The sequence below is a fragment of the Malurus melanocephalus genome, unplaced genomic scaffold, assembly GCF_030028575.1.
Source record: "Malurus melanocephalus ecotype Western Australia unplaced genomic scaffold, MMel_1.1 scaffold_452, whole genome shotgun sequence".
Classification (NCBI taxonomy): Eukaryota; Metazoa; Chordata; class Aves; order Passeriformes; family Maluridae; genus Malurus; species Malurus melanocephalus.
The window spans coordinates 254,468-274,918 of NW_026623684.1; the positions used below are offsets into that span (position 1 = coordinate 254,468).

General features: G+C 38.7%; 1 protein-coding gene across 1 annotated transcript in view; it reads right to left on the reverse strand.

Moving 5' to 3' along the window:
* Nucleotides 1-20,451, reverse strand: part of LOC130581970 (voltage-dependent L-type calcium channel subunit alpha-1D) — a 49,990-nt gene that overhangs the window by 7,965 nt on the left and 21,574 nt on the right. Inside the window, exons 12-19 of the mRNA XM_057380401.1 lie at nucleotides 20,250-20,377; nucleotides 20,021-20,117; nucleotides 19,286-19,388; nucleotides 18,111-18,212; nucleotides 13,174-13,304; nucleotides 2,597-2,713; nucleotides 738-1,102; nucleotides 412-438 (exon numbers count right to left, since the gene is read on the reverse strand). Coding sequence (XP_057236384.1) covers nucleotides 412-438; nucleotides 738-1,102; nucleotides 2,597-2,713; nucleotides 13,174-13,304; nucleotides 18,111-18,212; nucleotides 19,286-19,388; nucleotides 20,021-20,117; nucleotides 20,250-20,377 — 1,070 coding nt within the window. The remainder of the gene's footprint in view (nucleotides 1-411; nucleotides 439-737; nucleotides 1,103-2,596; nucleotides 2,714-13,173; nucleotides 13,305-18,110; nucleotides 18,213-19,285; nucleotides 19,389-20,020; nucleotides 20,118-20,249; nucleotides 20,378-20,451) is intronic.

Below are 20,451 nucleotides of genomic sequence, written 5' to 3' on the forward strand. Positions count from 1 at the left end.
TAAAACAATAGATCCTATATTTTAAAAGTAGTCTTAGAAAATATTCAGACATAAGGCCAGGAAAGATTTTGGGTCCACTACACATTAACATTTATCAAAGCTAACACTRGTTTCTCCAGTCTTGGAGTCAATTTTTAACAAGTGCTACAATCTGGTGTGATCTTTAGCCTGTTGAAAACTGCAGAAACCTGCCTGGACTTYTCATGGCCTTGAATAATTTTGAACTTCACCAGAAATTTATCCTTATAGAATAGGCAGTGAAAATTTTGATAATTAAAAAATCGTCACTAAAGTTACCAAGCATATGCATTGTTGCACAGTTAATTTAGAAAAGAAAAAGGAAAGGAGAAAAAAATAAAGAAGAAAAACTCCTCTGCGCTCTTCAATTATGTCAGAACAACATCAACTCACCTAATATATGTTTCATAGTAGCGTGTTCTATCCAGGTAAGCCATGAAAATGAGAAAAACATTTTAAAAACACGTCATTCAGAGAAATTCTTTGGTGATTACAATGTCTGTGCTGTAACCAATGATTTCACTTGAAGGAAATCTGCTGCTTTTCATTCAACTCTAGTGAYGTTTTATGCATCTCCTATACATCAGAACTTGATTTTAAACACAGTYCATACATCAGTAGGCAACAGAAATGAAGATCCAAATTAATTTCACTTAGCTTAAGTTTCTTATAGTGTGTTTATAAACTTATTTAAAAGCAAAGACATAATTGTAAGTTACCTCCTACTGCTTGGCCTTCTACGCTTCTCGTGATCAGTCCTGGAGTGTGAGCGGTAACCATTTTCAGATCTGTGCTCACGATTTCCAAAACTTGTGTGTCTCCCATGGACTTTGGACACGTTGGCATTATTGAGGTTGGCATTTGTTGAGTTTGGAACGTGCTTTCCTACCGAGTTGTGATTGTGATGGTTGTGGTACACAGAGTTTCCTGCCTGATGATAAGTGTTTTTCTCAGTGTCACTCCCAGAGGGAATTGAAGGCCGCTGCACATGTAAGGGACGGTGAGTGGTGTTGATTTGCTGGAAGGAATCTCGTCTGTCACTGCTAATATGGTTTATGTGGTTGCCAAAGAGGGCACCATTCCTCTGTGTTGGGGGAAGAGAAAGAAAAAGTTATATCAGGTACCTTAACAGGACAAACTTTTGACAGTGACAACTCACTTTTCTCTCCTACATGCATAGAAAAGTAGCAATTCAAGTAACCTGTGATTTTTCTTTCTAATTTTATGATGCTTCAGATGGGATCTCCTGCAGTGACAGAGATGTGATCGTGGTGATGACAATATTGTATTTTGGAGTCAAATCAATAGTATGCTGTGATCATTATTCTTTTCCACACAACTAAAAGTGACACATCCAGCTTTCTCCACATCTTACTACGCAGGAGAAACCCAGATTCCCACACACGAACATGCACCAGGTTTCTCAGAAAGAGACGTGTTTGCTCAATTTTTTGGCAGACTTTGGTGGGATTCTGTCCTGCTCTCGCGGAGCCCCCGTTTGCAACAGGCGTCACTCAGACAGGATGGAGTGCCATGCAACAGCTCGCAAGCAAATCTCAGGGAGGGAACATTCAGCTCCAGTGCTTCCATTCTTTCTTCTTGCAGAGGTACAAGAAAGAGCAGGTGCTCTTTACCAGCCCTGGGAGTGTCATGATGGTGAGAGAGAGGATGAGGTGCTAAGGTATGGCTATGACATGCAGCTCTCTTGGCCACCTGACCAGCTTAGGGAGCCTCCCTGTCTAGCCAGGGGTGGGTCCTGGATGACAGCAGTCTGTCTTGCAGCTCAATCTAGAGAAGACAGGAGGTAATGATGGTTGGCAGAGAAATGCATCTACTGATGGCAGCTGGGGCACTGTCACCATCCTTTTGGCAAAGGACAGTAGCAAGCTATGGGGCTTCTGCTGTAATTCCTGCAGAAGCATGACTTTACATCTGCTTCTTCTGAAATGCTTGGGAAAAAAAATACATTTTCTTGCTGCTGGCAAACAGCTTCTAGACTGCCTCTGGCTATAGCACCAACTTCATGTGTTCACCATTTAGGACTAAATAGCATAAAGAGGAAAAYTAATCTTTTTTTCTGATTGATCCTTATTGACACCCCTCACGGGATTGGAAATGGCATTTATATTTACTTGACCTCTATGTAATTCCATGCATTCATTTTAAAATATGCAGCTCTGTAGCTGTTGTGGTTTGGCTGCAGAGAATTTCATTCTCTTCTTCCTATCTACCACTGGGGAAGTTAAAACTGGTTTAAACTTTGTCACTACCAAAATTTGAGATGGCAAGGTTCACTCCTTTTGTTAGGATCTGCTTAAGAAAAAAGTCAGAATTAATGAGAAAGAATTAGGGGCAGGAGAACAACCCTGCAGGAACTGCTTCCTAAATTTATGAAGAAATRCAAGTGTCCTGGTGCTACCAGTTTYACAGATTTATACATTAAATATTTCTATTTTCTGTTTTGAGTGGTTTAAAAGTATTATTGTTATTATTATATTATTTAATATCCAAGGATAAGGTAATTCTTTATTCTCATATTATACGAAAAACAATTCACATGGTTGTGTTCTGACATTACTTTATAAACTTCTTCCTCCTCCTCTGGATTGTTTTCCTCTGGTTCATCATCTTGCAAGTCACAGGATATAGCTCGGCGTATTTCTGGGCCAATATCATGAAGTGTCCTTAGTCCTGCCTAAATCAATGACAATACCATAACACATTAGGAATGCAAGTTCTTTTTCACTCTTTAAATACAGGTGTTAAAATTATTTTAAAGGACAATTAACAGTTTTTGTATCCTGACATCCACAGAGGATGCWTCCTGCTGTAAGTTCCTTTACTGTTATTAATAAAAGGTTTCAATATTCCAGTACAACCCTGTTGAGGTGATCACATCTTTATTATCACAGTGTAGACACTGACTAAAAGACCACTGATGTTTATGGACCCCTATGGAAGAAAAATTAATCTTATTAAAAGGTATAAGTAATCAGCAAGAACTATAAAAAATGCATTTCAATGAGATGTATCTTTAATGTCATAAAAATGTTTGCAGCCTGTGTCAAYAAAGGAAACACAAGGAGATCTTTGCTATAGCAACAGCAATTYTAGCAGAGCTCAGATGGAAAAGAAAGCAGCAAAATAATTCCAGCTCATTTGCACTGCACTATGATTTGCAGATATTTGGTTTGGAGCTTCAGTTTAGGACAGAAAACCATTGAGTTACAGCGGCAGAGACTCAGGGTATTCCTCTCAAGTTTGCTACCACAAGCAACCTCGAGGAAAAGGGATAATGCTGAAACGGCCCAGGACAGAGCTGCACACCAGGGAGGAAAGAGACATCAGACCCATGGCAAGAGTTCAGTGCTCAGGGCCTGCCTTGCTTCAAGAAAGAGATATTTTGTCCAGATTCAACTCTGGCTGTCGTGGTCCAAAGCAAGAAACTGAGTCTTGTTCTTCCCAATAGCTTCATTTATCTCCTTGGGTTCAGAAAAAATCAAAGATGTGTTTGTTTAACCCTTTACTATCACTACACTTACACTACTAAAAATCATGCACAGCACTTGCTCGTTTTTTGATTCTGATCTAAAAATCTGATTTATTCTTTTCCAGGGTTTTTGAAAGAGATGTGAGGGATGTCCTGGCACAACACTGACTTTGTTACTTGCCCAGAGTAGCAGGAGGATGTGTAGAGAATTTTGTCAATTTCAGAGCTCCACAAGGAGCTCAGGGACCTTGGAGGAGCCCAAACGTGGCTTGGTCTCATTTATGCTGATTCCTCACACGTTCCCAAGAGCACACTCAAAACTTCCACTCAAAATAGAAACAGCTGCTTTGCTGGGGAGCAAAAAGGCATTTATGCAGTGTGGGCAATCAGAACCCGGAAAGGGATGAACCAAAAGCTTTGAATGTACTGGTGTAGGTTTACTGCAAGCTCCACTTCAGGCGGCACTGACTCCTGCATTTCACTTCCTGAAAAAGGTGCCTGACTAAYCATATTAACGACATCGATTTGGCAATTCAATTTCCTTCCTCAGGGATGAACTTTGAGAGTTATGCTATAATTGAACAAGGCTCTAAAAATCATTTACTAGTGAGTTAATATACAATGCTCCTTTCATGAATACATTGTGCTTTCTCCCACTTCTTATGCTAATTGCATAGTCAAAGCCTCAGCAAGGTTGCTAATGTCATCATTTTGCAAGGTGCTAAAGGGAAGCAAAATTAACTCTTTAAGGTGCTGATTTTCAAGTGGAAAACCAGAGACTTCTATTTATTTAGCAGAACAAAGGCAGTGTTGGTTTAGTAGAGTATTGTTGTTGCAGTTATTTGACCATTAGCAAGAAGAGCCTCTTGCCTTTCACCCTCACTACTTGCTCGCTTTGAGCAAAGAAAACAAAAATAATTAAAAAAAAAAAAAAAACAAAATGAACCTCAACTGTCCATACAAATAAACTGAGGTTTGAATGAACAGAATACAGTGACAGAACCGCTAAAAAAGGAAATTAGCAGCCAGTTAACACCTGAATAGACACAGACTATGGCAGTGAACACAAGAGATGTAAAGCCTTGGCTGTCCAGAGTTACCATGAGCCCATTTCCCAGCTCTGAGCCCATCTCCCAGCCCAGGATGCCTTCCAGCACAGCTCTTCTGTGAGCACAGCACCCTCAGATAGCAGCAGCAGCAACTTTAACCCTGACAGAAACTACCAGCTCATCCTCCTGTCTGCCAAAKTGTGACAAAGTCCCACCAATATATGACTGGAAGCTGAGAAAAGCCACGTGTTTGACAGCAACATATTGAAATGTAATTTAATTTTGATTACATTTCCAGCTGCCTCCTGGCTTACTTCTTGGTGAATTAGCCCTCCTTTACTCTAGAGAAAGCAGGCAGCCTTTATCATCTCATCTCTCTCTGCAGAACTGAAATATTCCTCTATTTATTTGTTCTAACACAACAGCCTACAGCAATTTTGTGAACTCTRTCCTCAAAATGACTACTCCCACGTGCTGTCTCATTTTACCTGGTGCAATCCAGCAGGATTCTAAGCAATCTAAGAAACATTTTTATGACAGGGGAACACCACATAATGATACAAATGCTCATGCTGAGCACTTACTGATAACCTAATCCTTCGTTAGATCAGCCACCCACTGCTAAAATGGGACTGACATAAAAACACAGGAATTGGTACCTTTATGTCAGCAGGACAGTGACCTCTCTGAACCACACAATGTCTTCTGTGAAGACTGAAGAGGCAGCATGGACTGATGAAACATTTGACATTACCTTCAAGTGCTTCAAAACCAAATCAAAGATCTCTTAAATGAAAGAGCACACACAAATACCAAACCAATCTTCCCCATCTCTTTAAWTTACAGAGAAGAAGGGTCCTTCAGACACATATTCCCCACATAATATTGCACACTTTACCCAGCAAGAACCCTGGAGACATTATAACACACAAGACAGCAATGGGAGCACACCATGTCCTTCATTCATGAAAAAACCTGCTACATTTAAATCAGAGATAAAAACAAAAGCTGAGCAGGTGGGGCTTTTCAAAAAAGAGATCCTGGACAGTGATTTGTCTACTCTTGCCAGAGGTGTGCATGCTTCATGCTCACTACAACTGCTACGGCTCTTAGGAGGCAGTTATTACCCTACAGAGAACTTTATAAGACTTTTTGTTTTTACATATAGTAACTCAAGACTTGCCACATTCTTGAAGCATCACGTTATAATGACTTTTTTTAAAAAAAAGTCAAAATTGAGTGTTATACAGGAATTGCTTCCTCACAGTCTTTGAGCATGGCTCTAATTGTATTCTGCAGATTTTGCTAGAAGTTTGCAAAAGAAGTTATTTCTTGTTCAGACACACTGTTTATTCAATTTTATTTTTTTTTTTTATTCCTTCCTTCATTCACCTTTTTTCCTTGCAGGGATGAGAAAGATGAGACATATCAGTCCAATGGTTACTTAGCAAACCAGTRACACACAGAGTGCTGAACAACACCATAATTACATGAGGAACCCAAGCTTGTCTTTAATTTGGCTTTCCCTCAAGGGCCCAAGATGAGTTCAGATGAAGGTGGTAATTCTGTGCAGTGGTGCTCTGGAGGCACAACAGCACCTGCAATGTTTGCAGGGTGGCACAAGGCACTGACACAGCTGTGCTGGGTCCTAAACAGCATCTCAARAGATAATGACTGATGTCCCTGTGTCTGAAACAACACTGAGATGTGTTTTCAAATGCAGAAATAACAGAACTGTAGGAACCCCCTACCCAGAGAGAAAATATGTCATATACGAGTAGCTGTACCCCTAGCAGGTTATTTAGGGATATGCTTTAACAGGCTTGAAAGGCACTTCACACCAAAACATCAGAATATTTAAAAGTTAAACATGTAAACATTTTGAAAAGACTGCTTTTAAGAAATGCCAAMTAGATTTTAAATCAACTTCCCACATCTATACTATGCATAAAAGAGTAACAACATTTTAGATATATGTCTTATATTAAGAAATCTCTGTCTAATGCAAGTCATGACCTTCAGAAAAACATTCAAATGCTTATAAATAATCCGAACTACAAGAAGTCATTTCCCCTGTACCTAAAGTCAAACCACAACCATTTTAAGTTGTGGTCCAACCTACACAGAAAAGCAGTTTAAGCTTAGTTTAAGAAATGCAAGCACAACACCTTATTTAAATAGTAATAATCATTGTCACCTACAGTATTTCCAGTAAAATACACAGTGCTCCCTCTTTTGAGGCTTTTTAGAGTGATAGTGGGAATTGGAAGACACTGTCAAGCTTCACTTCAGAACAATGATGTATATTTATGTGTTTTGCTATATAAACTCAATAGAACTGGAAAAGAAGCACAAACATTAATTCTAAATACTTAGAATTTCAGAGCTTCAGAATCTAGGAAGCCAAWGACTCCAAAAAAATGTTCAAATAAACTATTTCATTTGTAGGTAAAGAACCCGTTTTTACTATYTGCTTGTTTTAGAGCAAAGAAAACTACAAAGAGCCAAAAACCTCAGAGCTACACCGACACTTTAACATAAAAATCAACTGAGGTTAGCAGGAACAGAATACAATGACAGAACTGCTAAAATAAAGTAAGAAGCATGCAGAAAAAAAGTTGAATAACCTACACTATAGCAGTGGACATAGGAGATGTAGTAGTCAAGCCTTGATTGYCCAGAGTTATCCATCCTGGCAGAGCTCATCTCCCACTGCTGTCTGAATGTGCTGCTCCACAACTGCACAAAGCTCAGAGCTTTCAGCCAGCCCAGGCTGCCTTTGAGCTGAGCCCTTCTGGGAGCACAATGAACACGGGAGCACAATTAAATGGAACTTGAGCAACAAATTAACCCCTCAGCTGATGCTCAGCACAGGGTTTGGCTTGTTYCTTTTTCTTATTGCAGGGTTAATAATAGTTGTAACGTTTTCAGAGAGGAAAAAGCATAATTAGTTTAATCTGAAATATGTCTCCAAAGTCAAGTTCAGCTCAATAAGTCAGYGTTTTTGTGTACTTGGGATGTGAAAGGAAATATCCTTTAACTGTTATTTGTGTGTATTAACAAAGATTGCTACGTGTAAATAAATATGAAATATAGATGCAAATGTTAGTAAGTACTTTCCATAGGAATAACAGTGTGGAATTAGTTCATTCCCTTGATGTGCTAGATGAAAGTAATTAAAATTGTTCATGCTTCACTTCACATCTATTTCACCAGCAATGTGAMTACTGTTTGGCTCAATACAAGTTTCCATCATTACACAAAGACATCTCTTCCTGACCCAGAAAATATATTTGTTGTCACTGCCTAAGTATCAGAAAATAGCACAAGAAAGACAATAGAAGCCCTTTTTTCTGGCGACCTCAGGGCTTGTGTGACCCCACAAAACAGCCTAAATAGCTGACTCAAACTGGTCACCCAGCATTTCAGAGCCTCTTTTCTTCCCTTCATAAGGGGGTGGATTCCCCAGGCTCTGCAGAAAATCGTGGGGTTCCAAGGACATTGTTATTGCAGTTCTGAAGATGCTTTTGGTGACAATCTGCAAATTTAGACAAACTGCTGTTGGTTACCATTTGAGGTGTCCTTTTCTGAGTGAGGAGCAATTTGAAACTTCACATCAGAAAGACTTCCTTGGCTTAACAGCCTGAGCAGATAAACACTCCCCTGAGACCCTCTTCACTTTCTAAGCTGCTTCCTCCTCTCTGGCAGATACCCAAACAGCAGCTGGGTCAGGCAAACAGCAAATGTCACACCCTTGAAGAAAACCTGAGCTCTACTGAATAAAAATCATCCTGAATGAAGTTCTTGTGGGGTAAGAGGAGGAATTCCTGACTACTGCATGCTCTGGCATATACAAAGCAAATCTTGTTGTGCAGAGCCCTTCTCTAATTTTTTAACTCAACCCAAAATTCTATTGTTTCTTCTCCTGCACCAAACACATCTGAAACCCAGTATCAAAAGAAGGGGTATTCTTCATTGCAGTTGGGTGGGGGTTCTGGCCCCTAAACCTGAGGGGGCTGCCAGGGACATTCCTGTGACACAGTTTGCAAGTTTTGGTTTCATGTAACCAAACAAAACTCAGGCAAAGGATGCAAGTTTCAGTTTTGTGTGTTAAAATGCCTAAGTCACAATGACAAAACCCCCTATTCTATACTTATTCCAGTGCTCATTCACCCTGAAATTAAATCCTCTCTGTGTGTCTCTAGAGATAACACCCTGTAAGAACAGTATTTTTACACATGCTCCTTGGTCGCTCTGCATTCCTGAGTCCACAGACTGAATCTTTAGCTAAGTGATGTTGCTTCCAAGGGAGGATTTTTTCCCACATTTGGTGAAACAGAACTTACTAACACAACAACTGYAGACCACCAGAAAGCCCCACTGGACTTTCCTGAACTCACAGAATTTTACCCTGCAATTTATGAAATTTTCTTCAGCTAACTAAAGATGGTGTGGATGGCTCCCTGTCTTTCATACCACACTTTTTCTGGAAGTGCTTTTCTTGCTGAAAACATTATTTTTTAACACTTTGATTTCTAGTGGAGATTTTGCCTTGCAGTTCTAAAAACCTTTCTATCTTGCATGTAAAGGTTCTTAAATAATTCTGCATCGTTTTTCTGCCTGTGTTAATATAAAATCATTCCATCAGAGGCAGTGGCATGAGAGTTACGTGTTTTAAAAAGTTTTAGCTAAAAGCAAGGCATCCAACTTAAAATCCTAGATTATCATTAAAGGACTAGTTAAAAAAAAATAATAAAAAAAAAACCAACAAAAAAGAAGTGTAGTTCTCTTGGGAAAACATGGCCTTGGGCCATTTCACAGCTACAGGGTTTCCCTTCATTTTCTTCAAAAGTACTGAATGAAAATATTGTAAAATACCCAGCAAACAACCCACCCTTCAAAACCCCAACAAAATACCATGTGAGCATGAGGAGCAAAAGAGGGCAAAGAAGGGATCTTTGTTTAAAAAAGGTTGCTGTAGTCTCATAAAACAGAGAAAATGGCAACATCCATTAATTTCTTGCCCAACAGCTGTTCTAAGACTTGAAAYACAACAGATTTTGTCACAAGGAGCCTTCTGTCTCACAGGGGCTGTTTGGTCTCCAAAGACAGGAAAGTGTGACATGTGAAAGTAAGAACCAGCAGGATTATAAAACTGCAACTCACCTCTTGCTTCACTCAAAGATTACAATGGGACTGTAAATCTTGATAGCAGATTGATTTCTCCCTCTCTTGCAGGAGAAAGTAGATAAGGAAAGCCAGGCTAGATAATGCAGGAACTGCAGGGTTTATTAGATGCTTAGGAACCATGCTCTTCACTGACTGACTAGTTCATTCACCCCAAGAGAAAGTCACAGGTATCAGCAAAGAGCATTTAAGGCTCATATGGCTTTTGACACAAATTGGARCAGGTGACACTGCTTTTATCTGCTGGTTTGCTAAAGGATTTTGCAGCATGACAACTGCTCCGCAATGGGCGCAAACCAGAATATGAAAATAAAATTGCTCTTGTTCTTCACAAACAGAGGAATCAGATAGCTGGAAAGACTTTTCTTATTAGCCTGGTAAAAGTACTATTGTCATATTTTTTACAATTATAAGCAAACAATTGCTAGTATAGAAAGATTCTGGATCACAAAAAATTGCAGACAGACGTAGCACAGCCAATGCCACTCTCATGTTCAGCAGCTCAGAAAACAGAGGCTGTTTGCAGTGGTATAATCATGACTACCAGATACTCTGAAATCTTATTTAGTTTAGAGAAATTTAATAAAAGCTGCTGCTGAAGTAAAATGCCTTCCCTGATTACAGGAAGTTTCTAATACAAAAATAAAGTCTCTAAGCAATAGAAAAGGTAAGCACAGACAAGAATAAAAATGAAGGTCCTGTGTTTACTGTCAGATTTCAGTGTCAGCAACTCAGGTGTAGCTGAGGATAATTCTCCCCTCCAGAGAGGAGGAAAGGCTGACAAATTGTTTTTCTGTTGTTGTTCATCATCTCTTCCATTCATATCTTTGTAACAAAGTCAGCTGTTGCAATACTGAATGTGCAGAATGTCTGATTAATTAATGCTGGAGCACCTCTGCTGTATTGACATAACAATCACTGCAACTTCCCTGAAAAACTGGATAACAGAGTGAAATTGCAAATTTCTGCTTTCCTTGGCATATTGTTTACCAGAGAGATTTGCAAATATCAGTTTACTTGGAGTGTTTCAGAGAATAAATGGAAAAACGGTTACTACTACCTCTCCAAGGACCGAAATAATATTTTCCTAGTTAAAAGCTTTTCATGGAACATCTAACAAAATTTCCATAGCCAAGACATGAGCTGGATCATATACCCATAAATAATGCTGCCAAAAATGGTTGTTAAGAACACAGACTTCTGAAAACATTGAACTTTTACAAGCATTTAAGGTTTGGACAAAGCCTGAAATGAAGAGGCTGAAAATGGAGACACCTGATTTTTATACATTATAGGCCAAAAAGATTTGCTGTGATCATTTATACTAAACTCCCTGTAACACATCCCACAGGACTGTTCTCARGGTCATTGATCGGAAGAAATCAATTCCTTGTTGAAGTAGAGCATCTCTCTTAGAAAGATATCCAGCTCTGTTTTAAAGCTCATACAATTAATTGTTCTAACAAAGATGGGCATCGTGACTTTGTATTTGAACTTACTGAAGGTTTAAAACCACATWATTCATTTATATGCTGGACTGAAAACCTGTGAGATTGAGCTTCTTCTTCCAACCGCAGATTTCAGATCTCTTTGAAAAAGTATTTCCGTTTTTATTTGGTAAATCAAGTTGAGTTCCTACTGATTTGTTAGAAAGACAAAAGCAGAAAAGAGAAAGATGGGGGCAAAAAAAACAACAAGCTTCCCATCCATGGCCCTGCCTCATTTTAATACCACAGGAGTATTGTTTTAATCAGAAAATAAGTTCCATAAGGCCTCAAATGTCACAGGCCTTTGCAGATTTCTTGTAGGAATTCATAGTCATATTTTAGCTGTTTTGATTTGAAAAATATTTGACTAAGGAGAGAGGAAGAGCTGATTTGTTCCAGTTCCGTTCTTGCCCTCCATCTTTGTCATTGAACAGGAAGCACAGGCTTCCTGTTAATAATAATAATAAACAACATAATAATAAACAACAGAGCACAATAAACAACAGAGATAATAAACAACAGAGCACACTCACATTTGTCTGCATTGTTACATGTGCAACTTCAAAAACACGAGTGGAAACCTGCAATGCTGAGGCTTAAAACTTTACTTTGACCTCCTTAGACTCAAATGATTCTGCCATAAAGAAGTCTGAAAAATCCTTACTAAAAATCCAACATCTTTCACTTCCCTCTCAACTGTTTACAGCCTTTTTATCACTTCCATTACCAATAATTTTCTTTTGTGTACCCAAATACAATTCATACAATCCTGACAAGCCATGTAGTCACAAATAAACAAGAGTTGTGGTGAATCTTTCTCTGCTTGCTGCATCTCTTATGCTTGTGGTGACTTAGAACACAATGGATGTCAGAGTTGCCAGCAGAGACATCCTCAGGAAATAGGAGTGAAAAAAATTGCCCACTTAAAACATCAAAGATCATTCTGCTAAACTGAAGTACAAACCAACKGGATTTTTAATGGAGAACAGGTATCTGAATCAGGTTAACACAACTCTCCTCTTTCAGAATGGGATTTTCACAACATATTCCTAAATTTTGGCATCAGAATAAAAAAACTATCATTAAATATAGTTTGTACCAAACTATTCATCACTAGTTGAAATTCACAAAGTCCCAATCCAATAAAATGATGCAGTGCATGATGTCTGGAATTATTTGAGAACAGCTTTCCATTTGCCTGTTTCAAAGCTCATTTTACAAAGGGTACCAGTGGAAAGAAGTTGTCAGAATATGCTCTTTAGATCACGTGTACTCTATGGACTGCTTGCTGCAGGCCTGTTGAGAGACAGAAGGCCAAATCTATTGTCCTGGTTTCCGTTTGATAGCTTGTTTTAGGAGACAGAAGTGCATGACATAAATGCAGTATGTTAATATTACTTCCTATGAAAGAAGTTGATGGATGCAGAATTCAGAATTTGCAAATATTTTAAAAATAGGAAGATATTTCACCATATCRTAAGTGGAAAAGAAAAATAACAATGAGAATTAAGAAAAATGATAGGGTAAAAAAATCTCTTTACTATGAGGCAATGTAGAGTAGAACCTCCCTGAGAACTGGCTTTGTAGGAACCAAGAAATTGAACAGTTAAAGCAAAACAATAAACATAAATGATAGCTCAGAGCTTTATTTATCCAGTATCCACTCAGCAGCTTTAGGTTGTGATTTATCAGCTAGATTTGTTAAGAAATTTTATAACCATTGCTACTGTTTGTGTAACCCATAGAGAATAAGTTTTTGCACTTACCTTGTTATAGACAAGGAACAGCAGGATTAGGTTTTATTTTTCTGATGAAAAAGGGCCAAAAGTGTCCCAGCTAAATACAATCCTGGCACACCATTGCACAATCATCAATATTCATCTACCTGCTATTTCAAGTAAGCTCACAAAATGGTTAGTTAAAAACATAAAAAAAAAATCACCTGCAGAGCAATCGTGGTGTTCTTCGCAGGATATTTCCCCACCAGTCCTTGTTCTTTGCGTTTCTTGAATTTCCTAAAGTAGTCCTGTATCAGGAAGGTGGCATAGAACTTCCCCACGGTTACCTCATCATCTAAATGAACAGACCAGACAGATCTCTCCCAAGTCAGCACATTTATCAATAGCCTGTACACTCACATCTGATTTGGGGGGGAATGTGATGGGTGYAACGGGTACTATGCTTTCAGCTTACACCAATGGAGCCTGTGAGGGGCTCAAAAGCAATGTTTTAGCAAGCAGGCTGGGTTCAGTCAGTTGAGTGAACTCATCCTAATAAAGAAGAAAATACAATATTTTACCAAGACTCATGTACTTCCAAGTTTCCAACAAAACCATGAATATGTTTGTATATACATAGAAGCTGAAGTACAGGCTTTAGCTATTTGGAGTAAACAGATTAAATGAAATCTGCTATGTCTCACATACACTGATGCTCATAAGAGTGACACTGCCTACATCTCTTTTTTTTTTTTATAACTGCTGAGCCAAATTTGCTTGTCAGTGTACGTATTGTGTCAGTTCTGTAATGCTGAAAGGAATGAAAATAACTTCCATCGGTGAATTTAGTACAACTCAAACAATAGGCAAACAGCCAGGACAGTGAAATGTTGCATTTTCACAGAGTCACTGCTGTGAACAAAATCTAAATTTGAAMGTTTCCAAAGTTGCAAGGCAGGTGCTTTGTGAGGGCACCACCATCACCTGGTTCACAGCAGCTAAGAATGAATGTGCCATTTGAGCCCTTTGAATCATTCAGCTGGGCAGGTTTGATCTCTCAGTGACTAATGCTTGCCAGAAAACTRGGAATAGTTTTCTATTCAAAAACATTGCTTTTGTTGTCACACACTTTTCTCCCTAGAGTTATCTSACATGAAGTTCCCTTTCCCTTCCTGCTGTGCTGTCCAGTCTCTCCATGTTTTTCAGCACCCAGAGGTTGCCATTTACAGCAGGATTTCTGGTTCCTGCTGTACATAAAGGAGAGTTGGGCTGCTTTGGGCATCCACTGCTATTCTCTRCAGTCAACTGAACATGAAAATCTAACATGTCCAGACATGTTAACACACCTCTGTTAGAAATTAAGGGCTTTTTTTTTTTTTGACATTTGATTAAAACAGAGTGTCCATGTATCTTTGTTTTATCAATAAGTTGTGCCAATGTATCTCACTAAGGATAGTATTTATAGTACTATTTTTACCTGTAATTACTGGTTTTTCTAATTTAAATTGACTTTCTTCTTTTAGTGACTTGTTTTCACATTAAAAAAGGCATGGAGAATCCAATCCATGGACAAATAGGTTTAAATTAATTTTTACCCCTCTGATAAAATTTATCTTAAAATAAAACCTCTAACATGAAAAGTCAGCTCCTTTCATTATAATGTCTGAAATGGGCTGTATGAACGTGAGAAAGTACAACATCCTTTAACYACCATGGAAATGCACCCAGAATGCCTTCTCCTAGCAGTTTGTCTTTAARTATATCATACAGAAATAATTATAGTAATTGCTTCAAACGACATTGATTGGGAGACCAGTCTGTTGCAGGAAATAACTTAGCATATTAAAGAGCCTGCTCTGCCAACTCTGACAACTCCTCAAGGGTCAGAGTCCCCCCAGTTCCTATAGGAAAGGGGGAACCAGCAGGAAATATCAGGAACAGCTCACAAGGAAAGCTCATCAGTCTATGGATTCCACCTCAGCCACAAAAGGCATTTTAACTGATTCCTCTAATCTCATTAATAAACTTTTTGTGAACCTTAGCTTTGATGTTCACCTGCAATTTTCCTTTGCAGCTCTTGAGGAGACTAATGGTGAAATTATTATACAGCACATAATGTGAACTTGCCTTCCCTAGTTTAGACAAATCCACTGATCCTGAGTATAGCTCTGGTTTAACTCCCCAGACAAGCCTTTCCCCGCACTTTGTACTATTTAATTTCAAGTATTTCAACAAAACTTTTAAGGAGGTGAGTTAGCAAATGGCTCCTAGGAAGAACAAGCACATAGAAGTGACAGACTCGATAGAACAAACACTGCTGTGGGCTGCACTTGGAGCACATCAATGACACTGCACCACCACTGACTGTACCTGCGAGGACAACACCTGAAAGGGCAGCTGCAGAGATGGAGGGCCCTTATTGATCACTCTGCACACCCAGAAATCTTTTATTAAATCAGACAAATGCACTGCCAGCTTGCTGGACTGGCATGCCACAGTGTGTSTGTGTCCCCAAGGTGCCAGTGAGTGCCACGGGCACAGTCAGTGGTGCTGCAGACACGAGCACACAGCAACTGATGCCTCAAGGGGAGCCATCCTTGACTCTGCTTTTGGAGTAACACACACACAGCCAGATATAGACAGCTATGGGAAGGCAGCTAAGCATAACTGACCACAGAAGAGACAGATTGCTAATTACAATTAGTGACAGCAAAAGGAATCATTTCTAAAGGAAGCAGTTGGAAGAGGGCAAAAGGTACTAGGCAGGATTAAATGGATTTGTAGGTGGAGATTGGGAAATTTCGAGAATACAGGTGAGACTTTCTTGAGTTTATGTTTTTCTCTTACTCTCTAGTCTCATTCATTCATCAGACATTTGATTGGCATTCTATGTTTTTGCAAAAGAGTTTCATCTTTCTGTACTGAAAATGTATTGCTAACTATCAACAGTCTAAGTTATATTAATAAGTTATTTCATCAGTACCAAGAATTGACTGCTTATTTCTAGTGCATCTATTTCTAACCCAAGGGGGAATAAAAAAAAAACCTGCTATACTGATTATTCTCATTCTGCTCTGCAAGTAAGTGTTTTGGACACATGGCATACAAAGGAGCTGGAATTCAGTAATATCAGAACAAGTAATACTGGAGCAAACTACTGTAAACTGGACCTCTCAATAATTTTAAGTGCAAGTGATTTTAACAYACTGAATTTGGAAGCTTTGCTCATATATATGGAAGAGAATTTTTCATCTGCTAGGAAATTGTTATTATCAGCTGTCATTGGTGTTAATTCATAGACAATTTTCCATTGAATATTAAACATCAAAACTAATTTTAAGCACTAAGCTATTTTACACTCCTRTGGCATATGAGTGTAAAACAGCTGTATTCCTCTTTTTTTCTAGGTGGCTTACAATATTTTCAATTTTCAAGTAAATCCTAACAAGGTCCACAGAGGAACAAAGTAAACTGGAATAGAAAATWCATAAATATGCAGGATTTCCCAACACATTCCTATTTCTCCTGGATTGCAGAGGCCATACTGTTTCCTATGAATTGAGCACTTCCAGGTTTTCAGCCTTCTAGCTACCCTGAAGAGCTACATTTGCAGAATAAACATTAGCAATGAATTTTAGTAGAGCTGAAAATAAATACACAGCTTATATTCAGCAATGAAATGAAGCTGAGGAGTGAATTACTATGTGAGATTAGTTGTAGGAATGTAATCTGTACAGGTTCTTTGTCAGATCGATTTAGGCAGGCAGAGCTCGCTATTCTGAAGCATGCGTCTCTATTTCAATAAAAAATGTAGGGGAATCAAGTTGGCAAGAGGCAACRCTAATTCCATGCCACCACCCTAAAACAGAATTGCTTCAGAATATTCGGAAAGACTCATAGTTGAAAGGAACAGAGGCTGCAGAAAAAGCTCAAGCACAGAGTTACAACAATAACAAAGCGATTCATCTATGCCATGCAAGCACTTAGGTGTAAGGCTAAAAACAACAGAGTAGAACACAAAAGTTGTTTTAAACGTGCAGGATCAGTTTCCCTTTGGGGAATCAAATTGGCCAGATGTTTGCCTTCACCCCAACCATAATCCAGCAGCCACCACACCAACAGCAAGTGGCTCCTGCAGCCACAGAGCTGCTGCTCCTGGGTGATGCCAAGGGCAGTGCAGGCAGTGCTGCTCCTCTGCTGGCACTGAACATCCCCTCCCTGGGCCAGGGGCTGGATCTGAGCACACYTGGGGACTGCCATAACACTGGGAAGGTTCAATAAACAACGAGACTTATCAGGGGAATACAATGGATGTGAGGATTGGGTGTCTGCGTAAATATACCCTGGGCGTGGGTGAGAGTGTGACAGATCCTGCACCTTTAAAACTTGAAAAAGCAAGTAAAAAACAGTCACCTAAACCTCACTAGAGCGTATTAATAAAAATGTATATATTGAAAAAGGCTAAATATATATATCAGAATATATATATTTGCAAAGAGAGATATTGACATGTCATTTTAGGGCACATAGGAACATTTCATAAACGTGCCTTGTAGTTCTCACAAATGTCTGGTGCCATTAGAATTCAGATATCTCTTTAGATGGGCCACATTCAGATCTCAGTCTTATTGGCATAAATCTGAACCATTTCCATCATCTGTGGAATGGCTCTASTTTAAACTAGAATAACTGAGATAATTTAGCTTCTTGCTTTATTAATATAGCAAAAAAAAAATTATAAGCTGGCAATTTTTTTTTTTCTCCCAGATATATTCAACATATACAAGCAGATAAGCTATAATGTAGCACAGTACAAAACATGTTGTTTTGTTCAATGCATTGAAATCAAGCTAGTTTATTTTGCTGAATGATTTGAAATCAAGACTATATCTAGGTCTGATCAGGTAATTTTTTCAAGCAAGAAAATAAACATAATGTTTTCCTCTTCCTCTTTCTCTTTTTAAGTTTCTCTTATCAGTCCTATATGTATTATATACGGTACTAGGATATAACTTTCTCAATATTGATTTTGTTATTATTTGTTGTCCTTAAATCACATTACAATTGCAAAATTTAGCAGTTTTTTTTCTTTTGGTTCCTAACAATCTGGAAAGACCAACATGCACAGAGAGCAGCACACGGCAGAGTTTCTCGCACTGACCGCCAGCGGGAGGGACAACTTGGTCCAGCAATTTCATGCTGGTTTTCTTCCAGATTTTCTTTATGACTGCTCTGAGCTCCTCGTTGGCTTGCTCTAGGTTACCTGTGGCAATGAAATGGGAAAACAGAGGATGGCAATTATGTTTCAGCAAATTATCCTTTGTATATTAATTAGCTGTATACAATTAAAGACTGTGGTGGGATCCTCTGGGGCAAACCCAAGCTCTGTGATGGAGCAGACAATTCTGCAACAACTAAAGAGAAAAAAGGGCATAAACAGTGAGTTCCTGGTGCTTTCAAACCCAGCTCTGGAGCACTGCAGAGGGGAAATGTGACTTCCAGACCTCAGCCTCAGTCTGTCACTCCTTCTGCTTGAATTGTCCAGAAAGTGATGACTTGCTCTTTACAAACTTCTTCTCTCTTGATCCAAAGCTGAGCCTTCATTTACTTAATCACAGTAATTACTCAGTTGTACAGTCTTGAAAGTTCAAATAACTGAGCACTAAGCAGTCTTTCCTCTCTTGCAGTGCTCACCTAAACCACTGCAAWACCTGAGGGGGCTTAATCTAAGTTTGCTGTTGCCAATGGAACACGAATTCTGCTGAGAATAGCAGAAATGGAAACAAAAGCAGTTAAAGATAGAAAAAAAAAATTGAAAAATGTCTAAAAATGGAAAGAAAATTCTTTTAAACATACCACTACCTTGAAAAAACTTTCCCTCTGTAATGCAAATGACAGAAATCCATTCAACCCAGTCAGAAGCRGCCTTGACCAGACTGGGAATATTGCTTCCAAGTGTGCAAAAGTTGCAGTTGCACCACTGGGGGTTCCAAGGCACTGAATTAAAAGTGAGGAAAGAGCACCTTGGTTGGGCAGGAAAGGGAATTCATTAATTTCTTGCAGCGAGACCCCTGCTATGCCACTGCTGCACGTTTTTATTTGACCAGATGGAAACACAGAATAATTTCTGAGGTATCTTTGGCTCTGGCCTCACCAACCCTTTCACTTTCTAGCAAATCATTCCCAGCAACAGTGAACACAGTCCATGATAAAGCAAACCAGATCCAGTGAGACCAAGGCAGCCCTACTCATGTCCAACAAAAGAAATAAATTGTAACTTTTCCTCATWGTGCTTTCTGTCAAGGGCAGTAAAGGCTTTACAGTGAAGAACCTTACCTTCTGTTTTTATCTTTAGAGCAGTCCTAACCAAAGCAAATAAAGTAGCATTGAACATGACGGTTCCATCACTGTTTAGTGGCATATTCATGGCTACTARCCTCTGAAAAGGAGAAAAGGAAAACAAATTTTGATGCTGCTTTCTTTGGAAAAAAAATCTCCTGTGATGTTAATTTTTGAAAAGCTGATGAATTCAAAGAACAGTATTACTGAGAGGAATATAAATTATATAAGTTATCCAAAAAAGTTGAGTAATGGATGCTAGCACATAGACAGATACAATTTAGCTTTGAATGTGCCTCGTGATGCTCCATTCCMACCCAGTGTCATGGGTACATGTCAACTGACCTATTTATAAAATAGATAGAAAATTGATAAAATAGATATCTGTAAAACAGATATACAAGAAACCCAAATGACATCATGTTGTAACAATACTTTAATTAAAAAGGTCAATCTTATTCCCACTGAAATCACTAAAATCCCAATATTCCTGTTTCTGAAGTCCTCAAGTAATGTAATAATCATTCAATCACCTTTGTATTGCTTTTCAACTTTCACATTAAAATGCCATTAATCCTCCTCAAAATTTCACATTTTGCCTGACAGATTCTATATAAATTTAAATTCTCATTAATTTTCTGTCTTTTCACTCACTCTACATGTTCTATTACACACTATCATTCACTCCAGCTCAGTTTATCTCCTTCAGACAGAAACTCAGGTGGAACCCACCTTGCAGGCCACTCGGTGAGGGCACAATTTGCCAAAACCAAGCGGTGGCTGAATCCGTCTCAGCAGCGTCACCACGTCCAGGTGCTTTATCCTTCCCCTGGAACCAACACACAGTTACCAAAACATCAGTTACCAAAAATCAGTTACCAAAAATCCACTCCAAAAACACACCGTGTTCTGCTTTTTTTTTTTACCAAATAAATTTTATCAGAGAAATGATCTAACTTACTTTGCTTCAGGGTCATATTCTGACCATATTCTTTTGAATTCATCCAAATGATGGGGACCCAGGATGGACCAGTCACGTGTCAAATAATCAAAGTTATCCATGATGACAGCCACAAATAAGTTTATAATCTAAAAAAAGAAAGAAAGGTAATTAAGAACAATCCTCCTTGATTATTTTGGGGTTTTTTTTAATTCAATATGCA